Source organism: Panthera uncia, assembly GCF_023721935.1.
Source record: "Panthera uncia isolate 11264 chromosome C1 unlocalized genomic scaffold, Puncia_PCG_1.0 HiC_scaffold_3, whole genome shotgun sequence".
Lineage (NCBI taxonomy): Eukaryota > Metazoa > Chordata > Mammalia > Carnivora > Felidae > Panthera > Panthera uncia.
Window position 1 is genome coordinate 87,873,070 of NW_026057584.1, and position 22,816 is coordinate 87,895,885.

Sequence of the window (22,816 nt, forward strand, 5' to 3'; positions counted from 1 at the left end):
TGAGCTGGGGAGAGGCGGAGGGAGAGGGAGACACAGAATCTGAAGCAGGCTACAGGCTCTGAGCTGTCAGCACAGAGCCCAATGCAGGGCTGGAACCCAGGAACTGTGAGATCCTTACCTGAAACGAAGTTGGCTGCTTTACCGACTGAGCCACCCAGGTGCCCCAACAGTACATTTTAAACTAAAGTTAAACATTACTAAAACAAGCAAACAAACAAAAATATATAATCCTGTGACTATGGGTATTTACTGCTTTCAGTTTTGTGATGTTAGTGCTATTATCCTTCACTTATAAGTAAACAGAGCTCATCATAGTCAGTATTCTGAAGTCTGAGAAGGTTCGATTTAGTGTAAGCATCTTTCATGTCTCCATTGGGTACTATTTTTGTTTTGTTTTGTTTTTGTTTTTGCTTTTCTCTGTGTTGGGGATATAAGGCAAATTCTTTACTGTTTCTTTTGCACATAACATACGTCCTCCTGTTCTTTTGATTTTACTCCTCATTAAAACAGTAAAATTTTGATAATCATATTTTTTATATTTTCCCCCCCATATTTTGGCTGAAACTTAGTTACCTCAACCACTTTTATTATGACCTGGAATAAGTATGAGACTCAGTTGCATCATTCCTGCCACAGTTGGTCAGTATCACTGAAAATCTTCTTGGAAAAATAAATTACATTTTACTGACCCATCATCAGCTGATTCACTCTTTCTCCATAACTAAACCTCTCAAGGAGAAGAATCAAAAAATTACTAATATTTTAACAAATACCAAATTCACTGACATTTTCTTAACCCTTATTATTATTATTTTTTTCATTTTGTGATTGGCCCAGCCAGACACTGCAATCCTTTATCCTAGAACTTTTCTCCTTTAGACTTCTATGAAAGTCTGTGTGGTCTTTTTTACCATAGCTTCTGATATTTATTTTTTAATTTTTATTTTTATTTTTTTCTCTGATGGCATACTTCCACAGTTCTGGTCTTGGCATACTTCTCTCCTTTCCCTTTGGGATCACATGTAATTTAAGCCAACACGAGATAACTTCCAAGAAGTGTCTAACTCTGGACTCATTTTTTCTCTTCAACACTGTGTAGTTGGTACAATCATCTGCTTTATATTACTATCTATGCATGGTCTATACATATCATATCATCCATAGTATGCCAGAGCCTCCAGCTCTCTGTGCCTGAAGCTAATCTACTCATACGCAAGCATCTCTTCTCCATAAAATGGACCCGTCATAAAAGGAAAGTAGAAAAGGAGAGTCATTTTTGTATGAGATGAAAAAGAGAGCTTGATATAACAGGAATAGTGGGCAGTGTTCTACAGTAAGAAATAGGAAAGCTAGGTACTCCTTATAGTAGTTTAACTTGGTATAGCTGTGAACAATTTGACTTAAAGAGAAGAAAGATAAGATGAAAGATAGAAGCAGGAAAAGAGAGAGAGAGCGGTTAAGAGCATAGGAGTAGAAGTTTGAGCATTACGTATGATAATAAAACACAGGACCTTATGCCCTTTTATTTATTCTTTACTAGAATAGAAAAGTTCTTCATCTGAATAGAATGTCTCTTGAAAAATAATTTTTAACTTAGTGTCATAAATCAATTTTTAAGAACATTTGGGGAAATATATACTAATAATAAAATCTGGCTTACACTATTACAGAAGAGTGTGCATTAATGTTTAAAAATTAGTCAAAACCTCCTCAGGAGAAAGAGCTAAATTAAAGTTTAAATAATAGTTTTTAGCTTGAAATATACCTCATACTGTTAGATGAAGCAAGGATGTTGAGAAAAGTAACTAAACACTAATTCACCAAGTTGGTAAAATCAAATATTCTATACTCTAGGTAATCTTAATATTGCTCAGTCACTGTAAATCAGATTATTCTTGAGATTGTATTTAAGTCAAGGCAAGATTGTCTTCTATTTACAAATGTAATTTAGTCTCCTGAGTAGGTAATCTTGTTAAAATATTGTCAGGTTAACTGAAATTGATTTGTGTTTACTAAACATAGTGAATACTAATCAAATATTAGACACTGAAGTGTTGGAGGTATTTAAACCTTTGATAGACACTGTTAGTGCTTCATGGAAGGATTATTATTATTTTTCTTTTCGTTTTTTTTTTTGTTTTTATTTTTTTTTGTTTTTTCTTGGAGGTCAACACTGCTCTTTAGACTCTTCTTTAAAATAAAGAGAAAATGAGAAATAGCCTGCATTTGCTTTATGAAATTTTGCGATTTGGGAATATTTGGGAGAATTTGGGATTGGTTTTTTGGAGGGGTGGTTATTTGTGTTTTATTTCCAGTGCTACAAACACCACATTTGCTTTTCCATCTGCTTAATTCCATTCCAGGTTTGCTATTCTCTACCACTCATAGCATCATTGAGCTCCACATAATAGCTTTTATAGGAAACAGACATTACTAGGCAATTTGAAAAGCAGGTTGAAGATAAAGCCTGATAGCTCACGTGCCCTGGCCTGGTGACTTGGCTCACTTCTGAAGCTTCTAGCAAATGGGCTGCATGCATTCCTGTGGTGTCTGTGTATCGGCTCTATGAGGCTTAAAGAAACATTTCCCCTAATACAAAAATAAACCCACCATAATCATTCATTTTGGGGAAATTTTACAGTTGTTAGTTAACCTGCTCCCTTATGCCCTGCAATATTCATTAGCAGATTTCTCTGTTTATGAGTGATATTATATGGAAATGGTTATGGGAAGCTAACAGATGTAACTACTGAAATAAATTAGAAGGAAAAGTTCTGTTTTTTACAGATGGTTCTATTGAATATGCTTCACCACCCCCCCCCCCCCACACACACACACTTTAACATTTAGTTTTCTTTCAACAGAAAACTTTTCTTTACTGACTACGGGAATGTGGCCAAAGTGGAGCGATGTGACATGGATGGGCTGAACAGAACAAGGATAATTGATTCAAAGACAGAACAGCCAGCTGCACTGGCACTAGACTTAGTCAACAAATTGGTTTACTGGGTAGATCTTTACTTGGACTATGTGGAAGTCATGGACTATCAAGGAAAAAACAGACATACTATCATTCAAGGCAGACAAGTAAGTACAATTCTGTTAGAAAATGTAGCTAAGTTAATGAAAAGAATGGTATCATACTAGGAAGAAGACCCAAAAGTTGAATTTCAATGTTGGAAATTTCTTACAAAGTCAAGGTGCAAAGGGCCGTAAAAATTATGATGTATTTCCTATATGGGAAAATGTTCTTTTCACAGTACGTTCCATAATGTCAGAGATGCCTCCACCTCCCTCCTTTGCTCTATTAAAAGCAATTCACACCAAAACAAAAAACAACAAAAATAGAACAAAAACAACAAACAAAAATAAAAGTACCATACTAGTAAGAAAGGTGTTGGAATAGGACAGATGTTTTGATGTATTAAAATTAAAACTTGCTAAAAGCTAATTTAAGTAGTTTATTCATAAAGAGCTAGACTATCCTCTATCTTGTGTGGCCCTGGAGATACTTTGCTTACAAAAGCAAATGCCTGCTCACAAAAGTATTTTTATTAATTTAATAGGCTGGACTAAATTTTGCCTTCTGATATATTCACGTACTTCCTAGAATGAGAATTCCATGAATGTCATTGAGGTCAACCAGTTTCCCATCTGTATAGGTTTTCCCTTGTTGAATTAAAAGTTTTGCAGATAACACTCAGTAAACACCTAAAGGACATCTTTCAGTAGAAATAAGCCTTATTCACTAGTGTACTTCCTCAAATTCAATTTTACCTCAGTGATTGCACTAATTTCATGCAAGATTCTTATTGTGGGAAGCTGAAATACATGAATCTCTTTTCTTCCTTTTGTAATCTGAGAACAAATATTCTATAATTATCCCTTAAGGGTACTTTTCCTTTCTAATCAGTTTTTTGACAATGAGATTCTTTTTCCTTCCTTGACAGACAAGCAAATGCACTAATCAGGGTAATAAAAATGTTCAATATTAGAGATGAGGCCAGTTGTTTCTCTCTTAATTTCACATGTCCTAAAAACCTTGATTTTTTTTTTTTTTGAAAGCCCTGGTAATGACTTTCAGAGGATCTAATTACTAAAATGATTATGATGGGGCCTTCTTTTCACCTATATGTCATGAGGATATTAAACCTTGAAACAAGGATAAGAAATTCAAATGATTCTCCTCATGACTACTTTTATAAAGTTTTTTAATATCTGAAGCCTTTAATTGTTCATTTTTTTCCATTTCTATTTCCTATGTTTTTTTTCTATTCCCTAAACATATATTTCTCTGCCATTAAGTAATCCAACATAGATAAATTTTTCAAAATATTCAGGCTATAGGCAAAATGGTCTATCCACCACTGTAAGCTCCTCCCACATCTGTCAGAGGTAGCAGAGCAAGAAACAGTGTACTTACTTTATGGGAAACAGGCTCTTCTGAAGGAAGACACGGGGTCAGGGAGTAATACGATTAGATCTTTACCATGTCAACATGTTCTCTACTCTGCCCAACGGCCCCCTCTATGATTACACTTTCTTTCCTGAATGTTGAAGAGCACTGTAAATATGCCATAAATCACACACTCCTAGATGAAATGCTCTAAACTTCAGGCAAAACATGCATGATATTAATGGTGTTGGGATAATACAGTACACTTGGAATTTTTATAGGAAAAAGTATTGCTCAAGTCAAAATTGGACCATAGATTTATCTAGTGAGTATGATGTCAGCTTACGTGGAAATGATATTAGTAAATAGACACATGACACCCCCACCCCTTTTCTCTGGTGCGTGCACACGTGCACACACACATTAGGGAATAACCCTTAATTAGAACAACATTATTATTTGGGCTTTAACATGGAATGATTCTCCTTGTTAATTCCTGTCTTTGATTTCTAGACTGGACATGAAGAAATGAGATATGATCACCACCACCCCAAAAACAAAAAAAAACATGCAAGAGCCAGTCTTCTTTTAATTACAGTTCATATGAGAGGATAAGAGATAGTAATAATGAGTCACATAGGTTGGAGAGATAATAAATCAAATGCTTTTGCTTAAAGTACAAAATTTATAAAATTTCCTGCTTAAAATAAAAAACTTGGGGGCACCTGGGTGGCTCAGTGGGTTGAGCATCTGACTTCGGCTCAGGTCATGATCACACAGTTTATGGGTTCAAGCCCCGAACCGGGATGTGTGCTGACAGCTCAGAGCCTGGAGCCTGCTTCAGATTCTGCATCTCCCTCTCTCTCTGCCCCTCCCCCATTTGTGCAATGTCTCTCTCGCTCTCAAAAATAAACATTTAAAAATTATTTAAAAAACAATTTAAAAAATTATAATTTTGTTCCATAAAATATCTTACAAACCATACATAGTTTTTTTTTCAAATTCTCTTAACTACATTTTGTGCTAAAACTGCACTAAAAGTGCACTATAATGCCAGAGAATTGTGACAGATTTTTTTCAACAAAATCTCTAGAACAAATCAAATGATAGCCTCACCCTACCCCGAGGCAGAACCATTGTAAATCAAATATAATACAAGGAATACTCAAATGCATTGTGCACAGCTTGTAGGCATTTGTATGGGAAAATCAGTAAACCCATTCTCTCTCTGCTTTACTAGCAGCTTTCCGTGAATGCAACTTGTCCCTACCTGCACTCAGTCCCCAGGACCTCTGCTAAGGAGAGTTTGCTGTTAAAGTGTCATGGATAGCAAAGCAAACAGCTCCATTTCTGTTACAAATATGCTTTACCAAAAAAAAGTGATTTCTGAGTAGAATTTTTTTTTACATTTATTTAAATATGTTGTTTCATTATTTATTGTTTTCCATGCTGGGGCAATTATTCATCTAAATGTAACATGTGATTTAAACATTTTTAATTAAAAAATGGCACCTGGGTGGCTCAGGCTCATGAGGCTCCAACTTCACCTGAGGTCATGATCTCAAGGTCCCATGATTTTGAGCCCTATGTCAGGCTCTGTACCAAAAGCTCAGATCCTGGAGCCTGCTTCAGATCCTGTGTCTCCCTGTCTATGCCCCTCCCTCAATTGCACTCTGTCTCTCTCTCTCTTTCTCTCTCTCAAAAATAAAATAAAAACATAAATAAGGTGAATTTTAAAAATGGGATTTTGAACTTATAAAATAAATTTTCAAAGGTGTTTTCTCATCAGTCCATACAGCCAGAGCTACACTGTTTTAAATTCCATATTTCCCAACTGTATGAACAAACAACCCCTAAAAACATCTGAAATTTTATATAACAGTGTCTTACGCACATTATTGAATACGCTTGGAAGTTTGGTTCTCACTAGCCTTTGAAAAGTAGCTACTAAACATGTTTTCTTAATGAATCATGTATAAAATTCTTCATACATTCGGAACTGCTTTATCTACTATTGCATAATGTTTTCTATTCAGAGGAAAAAATTTAAATTAGTGAAGTGTTGAATTCTTGAAGAGAAAATAAATGATAAGATGTGTGTGACTCTTCTATGGGGATTTTCCACAGTAGTAAATAGCAATCAGTTTTTCTTTCAAGTTAAAAGCAGCATAATTAAAAATCATAGTTATTTTTGTTCCTCCATATAGGTCAGACATCTTTATGGAATAACTGTGTTTGAAGACTATTTGTATGCAACCAATTCTGATAACTTCAGTATCATAAGGATAAACCGATTTAATGGCACTGATATTCAATCATTAATTAAAATGGAAAATGCTCAAGGAATCCGAATTTATCAAAAAAGAACTCAACCAACAGGTAAGACTCAAGACTTCTTCATTGCCTTTATAATGGTGGGTTGAATGGGGAAATGGTCCTTGTGCTCTGTATGGAGTTAAAGTGGGTGAGTCATAAATTCTTTTTGATAGCAAAAGTGTACATGTCTCCTTGATAAAATGGAAGAGCGCTCCCTGCACAAGTCTAAATGACAAATTGTTCAGTTCCTAGTGAATTGTTTCTACAACCATAGAATTGAAATGATGGCTAGATTTAGATTCAGGAAAGAGCTTTCAATCATCATGTGTGTAGACAGGGAACCCAGATACTAAGATGCTAAGGATGTTTTTTGGTATCATTCTGAAAGACAAATTTCAAATCAGGTGACTTCCTTACAGTATCTCTTCAGTTTTTATTGTAGTCATTTGGGTCTCTTAACTTTTCCTAATTATTCTTTAATACAAGTTAATTAAAAATAACTTTTAATGAGAAGGCTATAATGTTTCCAAGTATTTCTTAGAAACACAAACTAGTTATTTTTGCATAGTAGGTTAATGATGCTTGTTCATCAATACAATTTACATTCAGTCATATATAGAATAATGTAACGTGCCAGAATCACCACTCCAAATTTTCATCATCTTTTTGTGCTTCAAAATGAAACTAATTTAGAATTATGTAAACACTAACATAGATTTAGTTGAGGCAATGTATTGTCACAAATCTGTTTACAGTCAATTTAAATTTGGGATTCTGTAAATAAACATTATTAGAGTTTGATGTTAGTATACATTTATTTGCCAATTATTCACTGAGCATTTACTATGTGCCAGGAACTGTTGTATGTACACTGGGACTGTAGCAGTAAATAAAACAGACAAAAATTCTTGTATTTATGATATTTGTATCCTAGTAGAGAAGACATAATTTTAAAGGGATCAAGTATATTAGAAGATAATTAGTGCTATAAAGAAAAAATAAAGCAGATAGGGCATTTCAGGGATGGGGGTACTTTGCAATTTTATATTGAATGGTTTGAGGAAGTTCCAGTGAACAAATGAAATTAAATGAAGACTTGAAGTAATTGAAGGAGTGAGGCACAAACATGGCAGGTAGAGAGATGAGCAGGCACAAAGACCTTAAGGAAGAGCGTGTTTAGAGTTTTCAAGAAACATCAAGGAGATGTATGTGTCGAGAGCAGAGCAAAAAAGGGTAAGAGAAGTAATGGGGAGGTTGGACAAATGAAGGAGGACCATAGCAAGTAGGGTCCTCTAGACATTTGCAAAATCTTTTCCTTACAGAGATGAGGATTCCTTAGGACGCATTAGACAGAGTCTCATGATATGACTCACTTTTTAAAGCAATCACTGTGGCTACTATTTTGACAAAAGGCTATTGGAGACAAAGGTAGAAGGTAGGGGTATTTTCATTTTGAAAATAGGAATACAAAATGAGCATGGCAGAATTTTTAAAGCATAACCATTTTAGTATTAAAAGAAAATTGCCATGTTATTTGTCACAATCTCAAGTAAGTGATGATCAAAAAGAAATATAACCACAATAGTACATAAAATCTTAGTGACATTATTCCTACCACAGCCTTTTTTTCTTTGACTCATCTTTTTCTCATTCTCTTCATATGTCATGGGGTACTTTTTTTTTCTTTTTGTAACTTCTACACTCATGAAATGTTCTGTTCCTCAATCTCTACATGCAAAGTAGCCTCTACATTTTGGAAATTACTCTCTCTCGCTCTCTCTCTCTCTCTCTCTCACACATACGCACACACACACACACACACACACACACACACACACACACACATTCATTTTGTGGTAGGGTTCTCAATATGGCAGTTGACTCAAAATTGAAAAAAACAGTGTTGTCTCAGCACTTCTCAGTAAAGATAGTTCCTGAATCATGTTTCTTCCACATTAAGTGCCCACTTAATGGATTTCAAAAGAAGTCCTTTCTCTGCTTAATTACCTAACCTGGCATATCTTTATAGTATCTTTTTATATTTGTAAGAAATAGGTATTTTAAGAAAGAACAACAAGCGTGAATCAGAAATACCAAGTTACTTTTTGTGCCTACATGTAAACAGTTTGATATAAAAGCAGAATTTTTTTCGATATAACCTTAGGAGGGCTTTGAAAAATTCCTACCTCTTCTTTGATGAAGTTTAAACTCTTTTTTCCAATTGATTATGGTAATAAATCATAGGGTATAAAGATTTGGGGGAGGATTCCCTCTTCATGCACTATAAAAGTTTCGACATACTGATGCACATAATTATCTTGTCTTTGGAAATTTTCAAGTGTGCTGTTTTTTATTTGTTGTAGTCAGAAGCCATGCATGTGAAGTGGATCCATATGGAATGCCAGGGGGATGCTCACACATCTGTCTGCTCAGCAGCAGTTACAAAACACGGACCTGTCGCTGCAGGACGGGCTTCAACTTGGGAAGTGATGGCAGGTCGTGCAAAAGTATGTTGTTAAAATCAAACACTTTGCCAGCAGCTACTGCTTCAGAATAGGTTTTTTTAGTATTAATTAGCTATGTCAACATCAGCAATAACATAAGACTTAACAGGTGGAATTTGCCTACACAATGTACCAGCCATTTTTCCTTAGTATTTAGGAGTTTTGTTTTTGTTTGTTTTGTTTTGTTTTTGTGACAATGTAAATGAGAAACTGAATCAGGCTATAGAGTCACTAAATTTATGAGTCCCTGGGAAATATATTTCAGGGAAGATTTTTAGGAAGATCTTTCTTTAATTCCCTAAAGAAGGTTTTTGGTCTAATGAGCCTGAATTATTGGTTGACCGTATTTTCTCTTATCTGAACAAAGAAGCTGCTCCTAGTAATAGGTGTGTTGTTTAGTCCAATAAAAATCCACATAAAGCAATGTTTCACCTTATCCAGCATCACTGGGGAGTGAAATTCATTTCATTATTTAATTTTCCAGGTAACTGGAGCTATACTAATTAAATATCAATCTCTTTAACAATTTTATTGAAAAGCTTTCTAACAGACTTATCTTTGCTTTATTTTTGAGATATGCTGAATAACATAATTGTTCTTTATTTAAAAAGATAATGAATAATTATATGCATGACTTTTGCAAATTTAGATTTTTGCCCCCATATCAATTAAAGTCTTTACTTGGAGTCTTCATAAGCAAATAGACTAGAATGGCCCTTGTAGGAATGGTGTCCCTGTGGAGATTACTGTCTGTTAAATGTCTCCCAAATACCATAATTTTTAAAGTTATGATGACTGCTTTTTACAGTGTCCATTGTATCTCCATTTTGTTATAACAATGGCTTTTTATTTCTGTCAGTGTTCCTTCTCTGGTCACTGCCCTGCCATGTCTTTGACTTTCTTGTCATTGCTTACTGAGGACTATGAAATTAGATCACTAAATTTGTTATAAGTTAAGTCCAAATGGTTTGAAGTAGTAGTACAAATACTTTTAAATCGACAATCCAGGAGGCTCTACTGTGATAAAATATATGTCTTAGTATTTTGTTTTCATTTCTAACTTTGTATTAAATGCTGGGTTTCATGTTCAAGATATCCTCTGGATAATTGAAAGTTAGGAGACTCAAGATATGCAAAGTTGTGCATGCATGTGTGTATGTGTTGCCAACTTTTAAACTAGTGTGTTTACCACTTGAAAAGTGATGGCATGTCACGCAAAAATGCAATCATACTCATTTATACGTGCATATTTTCATGCATACTCACATAAATACATATGTTTGGAGAAAAACATAGGATGACAATTGCATAAACTTCAATCACCCGTAATGTAGTGTATCAGTCAAGGCACATTTACATTAACAAAGACCATTCTAGCTATTTTAAGCAGAAAATATAGGTGCTTATACAATCATTGAAAAGTCTGAAGCAATAGCTCCTAGACTCAGTCTTCAGAACATCCCTCAAAACCACTATCAAACTACCCTGGCTTAAAACCAGAAAACTGTCACAATCAGAAGCTTGGGCATCAGGAAGCCACAATGACCATGGTAAATCCAAAAGTCCATCATTTTGGTTGAGATCCAGGATCTCCACAACTTGCATCAAAGCTATTAGCGCCAGATATGTGTCACAACTGATAGTTCCTTACTGGCAAACAACACAAAACACAACAAAACTAAACCCTCTTCCTTGCCTTTTGATATACACAAAGGAAGAACACTAATGTGGAAAAATTCAATTTCTCCTTTAGATGAATAATGACAGAAGTAACAAAGGCAGCCTCATTTCCACATTCCACACTTGAGCTAGTACATCTGATCGTGGTACTTAAAATCAGGTCCATCTCTATTTGAGTGTCTCTGAAATGAAGTTTTTAGTTTCAATTGTCTTCTAGTGTCTGGACAATGTCAAGTGTCAAGACACTAGAAGAGATTTTAAAGTAGGTATTGAATGAAATAAGTAGGTAAGTAAACAATGGGGACAATGGTTACTCTTATTTAAAGCACACACACACAAACACATACATTAAACAAATGAAGTGTCATGTTTCATTTACCAATTAAAACATTAATGAAAAATGTTATCAAAATTTGATACAGTGAAAACAGTATTCTAATGCATTGCTAACAGAAATTGGAAATTTATGTCACTTTTGGAAAGACATTTGATAAAACATACAAATACATAAAACTGAATGTATCCTGTAAGAAATTATTCCTCGTTTGACTGTAGAAATTCATTATAAAAGTATTTATAATAACAAAGACCCAGAAACAATCTAAATACCCAGCAATAAGTAAGTAGCTGACTTATCATATTGCCTCTCTAGCATGGAACATGTTGCTGCCATTGAGAGTAATGTTTTGAAGACCTTTTAATGACACAATAAAATATCATTAATTTAAAAAAATGAGGTAGTAAAATGCATATGTAAGATTCCTATTTTTTTATTTCATTGTTTTTTTAAGATTCCTATTTTTAAAAACAAAAGTATATGTGCACGTAAAATTTGTAGGAAATGTCACTTTTGAAATAAATACTCACTTTTAAATAATATGTAATATTATTATTAAAAGATATTCTTGGGGCACCTGGTAGCTCAGTCGGTTAAGCATCCCACTCTTGATTTCAGTTCAGGTCATGATCTCATGGTTTGTGAGATAGAGCCCTGTGTCAGGCTCCACAATGAGAGTGGGGAGCCTGCTTAGGATTCTTTCTCTCCTCTCCTCTCTTTCTGCCCTTCTACCACTTGCACTTTTTTTCTCTCTCAAAATAAATAAACATTCAGAAAAATAAAAACGGTACTTTTGAAAATAGATACAGTGAGAGACGGTGAAGGCAATGAGGAAGATGGATGTTAATATTCTTTACCAGTAATTCCATTTCTAGAAATGTATACTTAGAGATCATCATAAAAAATATATAAAATTCTAGGTTAAAAAAATGCTTATCTCAGTATTATTATAATAATGAAAAGATAAAATCAACCCTAGCGAATAGTTTGACAAATTATCGTATAGGATACAGATCATACTCAAAGAATGTGAAGCTTAAATAATGGATCAACATGGGACATAATTTTGATGCTAATATTGAGTAATAAAAGCAGAATATAAAATTGTCCTCTTATATATAATTGTGCATTAGAAAAATTAAGTTTGAAATAGTCACATAAAGGAATATAATACAACAGTGTAAATGAAAAATGACTACAACAACCATGGATGAATGTCACAAATATAGTAAAAATAAAGATAACTCAGAGAAGAATTCACGCATGCAATTCAAACATGAAAAATCATGTTTGGAATACATACCACATATAGACTGAAACTTGCAAAAAAAATCATGATAAACAATATAATTAGGATATTGGACATCTCTGAGATGAAAGGAGAATAGGAAAAAAGGGGGAGGAATGAATCCCTTCCAGTGTTCTGGAAGGGCACATGAATCCCTTCCAGTGTTCTGGAAATATTTTTAAGATGTGTGTGGGGTACATGCAATTTGTTTTATTTTTCTTTGTAATAAAATATAATAAATATGTTTATATACATTTAATATTCAATAACACTAATTTTGAAAGAAAACAAGGGAAAGAATATATAAACTGATAATATAGTTTGTATTGAGAGTGTTGAGTTTATGAGTAATACTCATTTTTTCTTTTTTCTCCAGATTTTCAATAGGTTAGTTATTTTACTTTGCTAACAAGCTGACTTATGGTACTGTCATCCAATGAAACTGAATCATTTGTAACCTCAGTTTTATTTATAAAACTCAATGTTTTCCCTTTTATATAAAAATATTTTCTTCAAATTATGTAGACTAAGTCAATTGCTCTCGCAATTGAAGAGCCTGGAATATATTTCCATATGAAAGTCTGTAGGAGTCAGTTCACTCTATAGTAAAAGCTACATTGAATTTGGCATTTTTAACCTGGGGAATTCTTTTTGTTCGGGGTGTTTGTTTTGTTTTGGTTTTATAAGGGCTGCATTGTACATCAGAGTTACTGGAGGACAGCATCAACCTCTAACATTCTTATTAATATTTTAAAAAAAGTGATGTAACTGACATTTTATTTCAATTCTTAAACAAATAAATCATTTGTTTAGGCATCTGTAATATATTCACATGCAAGTGTGTGATACTGTGTGAATCTATTTTTTTGCCTCTGACAGCCTTCCATGTAGACTCTGAGGAGGGGTGTTTTAAATATTGTAAAGTTTGTAGCATTGTCAGACATAATGAATGCTACAGTTTGTATCTACAGAATGTGCTAGATTGTAATGAATTGTAAAATTAAATGTGCCGGATGTTTTAATAAATGTCCATTTTACTGTTACCAGTTATCCAATGATCTGTCATGTTTTTGCTATACAGACAGTTACAGACAAAAGAATAATTAACTAAATATAACCCATTCACGGAAGTAATTTCGGTTTTAATTAAAGTAATGCAATTAGCTGGTCTTCTTGCATCGAGATACATTTGGCATATTTTAGAGTTTAATTTTTGGTATTGAATTTTAAAAAAGCTAATTGTGCCAGTTAATTAAACAGTGGCATTATGCAGTATAAAGAAGATTAGGCAGCATCAGTTGTTTATGTTTGTAATCTTTCTTCTCCAGGACCGAAGAATGAGTTGTTCCTCTTTTATGGGAAAGGACGCCCAGGAATTGTTAGAGGAATGGACTTGAATACCAAGATAGCTGATGAATACATGATCCCCATAGAGAATCTGGTAAACCCTCGTGCTTTAGATTTCCATGCAGAAACCAATTATATCTACTTTGCTGACACCACCAGTTTCCTGATTGGCCGGCAGAAGATAGATGGCACTGAGCGAGAAACCATCCTGAAAGATGGTAAGTGACAATGTGTAATATTGACATCACACTGCTCGCAGATAAAGCACTGTGAAAGGATAAATCCAACATACGTAGAGCTTATTTTAACCAGAATCTAAGTTGCTATTTATTTAAAAATATTTGTTAATGTAATTTTCTTCAGTAACATTATTTCTACATTTTTTCACGTACTAGTGTATTAAAACCATCATTATAAAATGGAACTTGGAATTGTCCAATCCATGTTAAACATTACAGGAATTAAATTACATTATTTATTCACCTTTGTGGAAAAGGCAGATTTTCAGTTATATGTCTATAGTGCTCTATGGCAGAACATAAGATTTAACAGGACATTAGAACTTGTGTAATATTTGATTCTTATAAGCATATTGGTCATGTCATTCAAAGTGCATTAAAGATATCAATGTCCCACTGTCATTGCATTTCTTGCATATTGTTTCTTACTTTATAAATCATTAAAATTGAGTTCTCTAGTGATGCCCTTGAAATATCTGTAGTCTCAGATAAACTTTGGACCTAGTTTTACTTATAGAAACTTTGTACCTAGTTTTACTACTTATATGCAACAATATACTTGCAAACATCTATGTATAAACTTTGTTAAAATGGTTTATTTTATAAATGTCATGGCTTGGAAACAACCAGTCAGGTAATTAAGTAGTGTAACTTTGGTATTAGTAGAAAATAACTTCAATAACCAAGCAAACCTTGGGGCGCCTGTGTGGTTCAGTTGCTTAACTGTCCACCTTTGGTTCAGGTTATATTTTCATGGTTCCTGAGTGTAAGCCCCACATCAGGCTGGGGATTCTCTCTGTCTCCCCTCTCCTACTTTCTCTCTCTCTCTCTCTCTCTCTCGCTCTCTCTCTCTCTCTCTCTTTCTCGCTCTCTCTGCAGATAAATAAACTGTATTAAAAAAATGATCAAACCAAGTCTTTGACTACTAGTCACTTTTAAACATGTTCACTAATGATTCAGGGATCATGTTTCCTCACACATACAATCTATTTACTTCTTAAATATTTTAAAAATCCTTGATTTAGAGAACCTTAATTATATGCTTATTATATGAAGAACAAAGTACTTACTAGCTATCTTGGGAGATAAAAAGAATTTAAAAAAGTGACCACTGCCTTCAAGGAGTTCATAATCTACCTTTGGATAGAATATAAACACATAAAAATGTAAATGCTTTGCAGCATTTAATAAGTTCAAAACTGGCCCAAAGAAATACATGATTCATGGAGAGTGTCCATGTGGTGGGAATCCACAGGGAGGAGGAGATATCTTTATGTGATTATTCTTAGAGAACTTTCTGTGCAGGAGGTGATGTTTGGGCTGGATCTTAAAGGAATAATATTATAAGGGAGGGAAAGATATTTTGGAACAAAGAACTCCATTGAACCAAGAAAAAAAAAATATGTACTCCAGAAAGAGGATGAGGTGAACTCCAGTGGATCACTTAAGATTTTAGTCACAGGGAAGAGGGTCCGAGGAGAGGTGGAAAGTGGAAGGTGATTAAACAAAAGACCTGGGATATGAGGTGAAGGGGCTTGGATGAAATCCTCAGGGGCTAAGAGGAAGGCAATGCTTTTGAGCCAAAGAATCATGTGAATGAAAACATATGTTTTAGGAGAATCAAACTGGAGGGTGGAGTGCAGAATGAATCAGAGAGGAAGGAGAGAAAATAAGAGCAGAGACACATTAAAATTATTTACAGCATGAGTGGTAATGAGTGGTGGTCTTTCCTGTCTTTTAGTGGGAACAGGGAAGCATAAGGAGATTATTCATTTAACTCAGGTTCACTGTAAATCAAACCTTGAATGATAAAATGTACACTTTCCACGAGTGACAAATGAAGTGTTAAAATGAAAAATCTCCCTGTTTTTTTTTTTTTTTTTTTTTTTTTTTTTTTTGTAGTTTACTGATTAAGGCACTATGAAGCCACCATAGCATTTTTAGAGTTGCTAATTAGAGTTAAGATTTTTATCTTAAATTGGACATGGCAGAGGCTCTCTGCCTACATTTCTTTGTAGTGTGATTTCACATGATGGAGAATTGACAATTTTAGAAGGACAATAGACTTTCACATTCTGTGTCAGGAGATTCATTTGGATTGCTCTGATTTTGAACGAGAAATTTTCAAGAAATAAAATGTAACATAGAAGGGTCTTGGTTTCCTTTAAAAAAATGTCAGTTCCTGTGCTGTGACTGAATGTTCCAGTTAATAATTCTAACTTTGATAACACTATCTTATCAGTGACATTGGTGCGTCTTTGCATTTCAGCACAGCAACAGAGATCAGCTCTAATAGCCACTTGACTGCCAGGCACATCTGTACATTGTTGTTTTGGCAGTATGAAGGTTATGAGAACATTTTGTAGATTTCACACCTGAAATATACTTAACATTTTGATATTGCTGTGCAAAGACTGTTTCATACTTTTTTCTTAATCTTTCTCCTCACCATTAAAGAGAACGATAATAGACATTATAAGATTAAGATGTCAAAACAGAACTTACATTCGGCAAATGACAATTCATCATTCTTAGAATCGAAACAAAATAAATTCTATATGTATTCACTAATTTAGCTAGACTATCTATCCACCATCCAACCTGAAGACTAGAGGTAATGCTTGGTTTGACAAATTATTTTGTAAACTTGGTAGAAATTCTGAATCTCAGATATATTTGTATAGTTTGAAGTACAAGGCTATAAAGATTTTGCTGTTTGTAAATAAAACATCAATATCTTGAATATCTTTCATGTAAGCTCAGATCCTTTCTATAAAGAAAGAAAAACAGCATTTCAGAAAATTCCCATCTCTATTTATTCTTTGATTTTTTTTTTCTCTCAGAGGTTGATGGAAAACTTCCTAAATGTGGTGTATCCTATAGTCTGTAGAATCTTGTGGGCTGAAACTGTAGCTATAAATAAAAGATAAAGGACGGGCACCTGGCTGGCTCAGTTGGTTTAGCCTTTGACTTCAGCTCAGGTCATGATCTCACAGTTCGTCGGTTCGAGCTCCACATTGGGCTCTGTGCTATCAGCTCAGAGCCTGGATCCTGTTTTGGATTTTGTGTCTCCCCCTCTCTCTGCCCCTCCCCTGCTCATGATCTGTCTCTCAAAAATAAATAAACGTTTAAAAATATTTTTAAAAAAGATAAAGGAAAATTGTCCCTTTGAGATACTTATATCTACCTCAATACGTACTGAAAACATCTGTGAAATAAAGATATATTAATGATGTAATTAAAAATAGACTTCCATAAAGACAAATCTGTACCAATCTGTAAGTTTTTTTATTCTCCAGAATTCTTGCCATAATTTTGTAAAATTCATACTATTTATTTTAATTATTTATTTATTCATCCAGTCAATAAACATCCAGCAAATGTCTTTGCTGGGCCAGGTGCCATTGTAAATGATGGGACTATTGCAGTAAACAGGACAAAGCTTTATATTTAGTTTGTATCTAAATAGTAGGAAGCAGATAATAAACACACACATAAATGAACAAGATAATAATAAGTGCCATAAAGAAAATAAAGTAGGACACTGTGGTCAAAAGTAAAAAGAGATATCAACAGGAGGCAAATTTAGACTAAGTAGTTAGCGAATTTAATTACCTATTCTTGCTAGGTATAATTGTTATACCATCTAAGAGAACAAGATGGATATTCTTTATAAGATCAAATTCACTTTTATCTTCTTGGGTGTCTTGTCCAAGATCCATTTTTCATTGCAGGATGAATTATAATTCTCAGCAGAAAGGAAAAAAAATAGAAAACTGATAGCTTACTATTAAATTTATTATTGTATGCATTCTGTTAATGCAGTACTTGTTTCTAAACTGTATAAATTAATTCTACTGGGATATGTATATCCAAATAGAAGACATGTTAAAACAATCTTTCATATCGTTCCATATCTTTAAAGTATGAAAAAAAAAAAAACACTCAAAGCATTTTTCCTGAATTTGAAAGTTATTAATGCCTGAAGCTATAACAGAAAAACTGTAATTTCAAAAGCTCCCATAATTTAACTGGAGATTTGAGGTCACCAGGTTTGTGGTAATTTGTTACAATAGCCAAAGGAACTAAAAGAAAGAGTGTGCTCTTAACCACTTTATATATTGGGGGAGTCTCTCTCTCTCTCCCCCCATATATATACATATATATATTTATATACATATATTCATATACATATATATGCATATATACATACATACATATATCATGGTGGGTTCTATTTGATTGAGATCTGGAGTAGGTACATGTTTCCACACCTCAGACTCTTCCTTTAACTGAAGGTATTTGCAAAAGCCTTTAAATTGGAGAATAAAGAATAACTTTGGACAGGATTGCAACATAGGATGTCTTTTCTGATAATATGAAGAGAAGTGTAGCCAGGAGGAAAGATGAGTCTGTCTGTGCTGAACATATTCTCTAAATAACATGTTTGAAGATAATCTGTTGACTACCAAAGCATAGTACCTTATTTGTGTGTTTGCTTGTCCAGCATCTGAAGGATCTTCAGCTCAATTCTATCCCTGGCATCTCCATTCTCTCTCCATGGATTTTAGAATCAGTTTTTCCGGTTTGTCAGTTTGAAATATATGGTATTATACCCGGGGCATGAATTATTTTTCATCATTGTAAATCGTAAAATACTCACTACCAGAACCACCACTGCCAGCACCACCCACACCCCCATCCCCCCTACTACCCCCCCACGCCCCACTCCCCACTCCCCACACTTACACACAAATGACGACCAACTTAACACCCACTTCAGAACTCCAGAAACATTTCCAGGCCTCTCCTCTAACTGGTCCTAGGGCACCTACTTACAACAGATTACAGGATATAATCTGTTCCCAAAGGACACCAATCTTAGTGTAAGATTATCATTTTCTAGAGATCACCATTTGTTCTTGGATGTCAATGAACTTCACCATTGTATAATGCTGTATGAATTTCTGGTATGTCCTAAAGGTCCATTGTGTATGTGTGTGTGTGTGTATTTTATTTTTAGTCCGTGTACATAACATAGTATTATATTACTTTCAGGTATACAATTAGAGTGATTTAACATTCTCATATAATTCCCAGTGCTCATCAAGATAGGTGTACTCTTAATCTTCACCTATTTCACCCATCCTCCTATCTACCTCCCATCTGGTAACCCTCTGTTGTTTTCTATAGTTAAGAGTCTGTTTCTTGGTTTGTCTCGACTTTTTCCTTTGTTCTTTTTTTGTTTTTTGTTTTTTGTTTTTTTTTTGCTTTATTTCCTAAATTCCACATATGAGTGAAATCATAGGGTATTTATCTTTCTCTGACTGGTTTATTTCACGTACCATTATACTCTCTTGCTCTATCCATGTCATTGCAAATGCTAAGATTTCATTCTTTTTTATGTGTGAATAATACCCCATTGTGTGTGTGTGTGTGTGTGAGTATGTGTGTGTGTGTGTGTGTATGTGTGCGCACATGCATCCCATCTTATTCATCCATTCATCTATCAATGGACACTTAGACTGCTTTAATAATTTGTCTATTATAAATAATGCTGCAATAAACATAGGGGTGCATATATCCCTTCAAATTGTATTTTTTTTTATTCTTTGGATAAATACAAGCAGCATGATTATTGGATCATTAGGTAGTCCTATTTTTTTTTTTTTAATTTTTTGAGTAGCCTCCATACTGTCTTCCACAGTGGCTGCACCAGTTTGCATTCCCACCAACAGTGCATGAGGGTTCCTTTTTCTCTACATCCTTGCCAATACTTGCTGTTTCTTGAGCTTTTGATTTTAGCCATTCTGACAAGAATGAGGTAATATCTCATTGTGGTTTTGATGTACTTTTTCCTCATGATGAGTAATGTTGAGCATCTTTTTTGTGTCTATTGGCCATCTGTATGTCTTAGGAGAAATGCTTGTTCATGTCTTCTGTCCATTTTTAATTGGATTATTTATTTGGGTGTGTTGAGCTATATAAACTCTTTACATATTTTGGATACTAACCCCTTATTGGATATGTCATTTGCAAATATCTTCTCCCATTCAGTAGGTTGCCTTTTAGTTTTGTTTGTTGTTACCATACTGTTTTGATTAGTACAGCTTTGTAATATAACTTGAAGTCTGGAATTGTGATATGTCCTGTTTTGTTTTTCTTTTTCAAGGTTGTTTTGGCTATTTAAGTTCTTTTGTGATTCCATACACAGTTTAGAATTGTTTGTTCTAGGTCGGTTGATATTTTTGTAGAGAGTGCATGAATCTCTAGACTTCTTTGGATAGTATAAACATTTTAACAATATTTGTTCTTCTAATCCGTGAGCATGGAATATCTTTCCATTTGTGTCATCTTGAATTTCTTTCATCAGTGTTTTATGGTTTTCAGAGTATAGGTGTTTCACCTTTTTGATTACGTTTATTCCTACGTATTTTTTTTTGGTGCAATTGTAAATGGGATTGTGTTCTTAATTTCTCTTTCTGCTGCTTCATTATTAGTGTATAGAAATGCAATAGATTTCTCTATATTCATTTTTTATCCTGCAATCTTACTGAATTTATTTATCAGTTTTAATAGTTTTTTGGTGGAATCTTCAGTTTTCTACGTATAGTATCATGCCATCTGCAAATAGTGAGTTTTACTTCCTTGTTACCAATTTGGATCCCTTTTATTTTGTTTTGTTGTCTGAGTGCTGTGACTACGACTTCACTACTATGTTGAATAAAAGTAGCAAGAGTGAATATCTTTGTCTTGTTCCTGATATAAGGGAAAAGGTCACCATTTGTTTTTGAATGTCAGTGAACCTCAGCATTGTATAACTCTCTAAGAATTTCTCATGTGTCTAACGAACTAATTTTATGGTGAGGCAACTAACATATTGAGATATCAGTAATGAATTTTGTTAGAAAGTTCCCATGTACTTTAAGGAGTGAGTATGCCTTGGAAAACATTTTAAAATTAAGAACAACCTTTTACTCTCTGCTCTTAGATTCCAGGTGCATATCAGTCTCATTTTTCTGACATTGACTCTGAACTTTCTCATAAGGGAATGCTCAAAGATTCTGAGAGATATAGACTCTGACCAACCATTAAAGAAAATAATGGACACATTTGTCAGTCATCAGACATTTCCTAATTAAAACTGCTAAGAAGAGATTTGTGAGCATTTGCAATTCCTGAGATTCTAATAGATATTGCCCCACTGAGTAGCAAGGTTATAGCCTGTTAGCACGTACTAACTCCCATTGTCTGTCAATAAGATGTTTTTGTTTCCAGAATTCAGTGGAGATTTGAGTCCGAAAATATGGGCTCAGTTTCATAGTTAATTTGCAAACATATATTTCTCATATTTTTTTATGTTTCTCATGGAGTATATGAGATATTTGGGGAAAAAAAAAACCTCTAAGCGAATATATATGTCTTCTGTGAAAAGTTGACATGAATAGGAGTAGCTTGAAATCTGGATTCCAAAGTACGTTGTCATTAAAAAAATGTAATTGGCCATGTGGCTAATGAATTTTGGTGAACACAAAGATATATTTCCCCTTATTTATTTCCACACAACATAGGCATATATACCTAGGCATAAGCATGGACAAATGTGTGCTACTTGTGCTGCAAATGCATGCATACAATGAACCACAAATACATGCATATACATAATAGCTGAGATAGCTCTAGAACTTCTATAAAGACATGTCTTATCTTGTAAATTCTAAATTGCTGGTAAGATCAAAACAGAGAATGTGAAAATACTTGGTAATCTCCAAAATATATTAGAGTATTATTACAAATATAACCATTATATCAATAGATATTCTGATGAGTATAATTTTTTGCACATTTTAACTAAATTTCCAGTTTTCATGATAAATTAAAATAAAGAAATGCATTCTACCCAGTTTCTTAATTATTCTTAGCATTATGTGATTTTTATTTGTTACTTAAGAAATCACTTGGGAATCCTTTATTAACCTAGGGCTACTATTGTGAACATTGACTATAATTGTAATGTTGCTTAGGTTAATACAGATTTCTGAGTAAAAGACAAGTTTGACAAATCATACTTGGCTGACATGACTTTAAGGTCTTAGATTAGGAAATGCTAGCTCAAATTGTGGGGAAAGATAATATCCATGATGCAAGCTGAACAAGTTACCATGACACTCTCCATTTTGAGAGGATTTTAGGGGAATGGTAATACCATTGTCTGTGTAACCAATATATCAAAAATGTGGCTCTGACCTATCTAAAGCATAACTTTATTTTTGTCTCCCATTTGGTCTTGAAAATTTATTTTGTAGCATAAGTCTCTTATTGGCAGAACTTTCCACAGCAAAACTTGAAAACTTGTGTTGTCTTCTGGCTAGAAGCCTGGAAAAGGAAAGGAGGACATATTTGGTTCCTTATCTTTCTCTGCCATGCATTTATTTTCCCTGCTACCCATCCCAACTTGTTGGTCAACTACCAGTGCTGACTCATTGCTTAACATTGGTGGGAACTGGTGAAAGGGGTACAGTGATACAGAGATAGCAAGGGTCTTATTTGAATTAATCCCTTTGTAAACTGACCTCTCTATGAGCATGACAAGTCTTTAAAATTTACTCTCTTGAGGAGTTTAGGTATGTGTGTCTGTATGTTTGTGTGTGTGCATGTGCAAGATTTTGGGGAGTTTTCTGTTAGATCTAATTTAATTTCCCTTGGCCA

General features: G+C 34.0%; 1 protein-coding gene across 1 annotated transcript in view; it reads left to right on the top strand.

The window, feature by feature from the left end:
• The window catches only part of LRP1B (LDL receptor related protein 1B), a 1,876,868-nt gene that overhangs the window by 1,079,987 nt on the left and 774,065 nt on the right, over window positions 1-22,816 (top strand). The window contains exons 8-11 of the mRNA XM_049615676.1: window positions 2,865-3,087; window positions 6,604-6,775; window positions 9,076-9,219; window positions 13,850-14,086. Of these exons, the coding sequence (XP_049471633.1) occupies window positions 2,865-3,087; window positions 6,604-6,775; window positions 9,076-9,219; window positions 13,850-14,086 (776 nt within the window). The remainder of the gene's footprint in view (window positions 1-2,864; window positions 3,088-6,603; window positions 6,776-9,075; window positions 9,220-13,849; window positions 14,087-22,816) is intronic.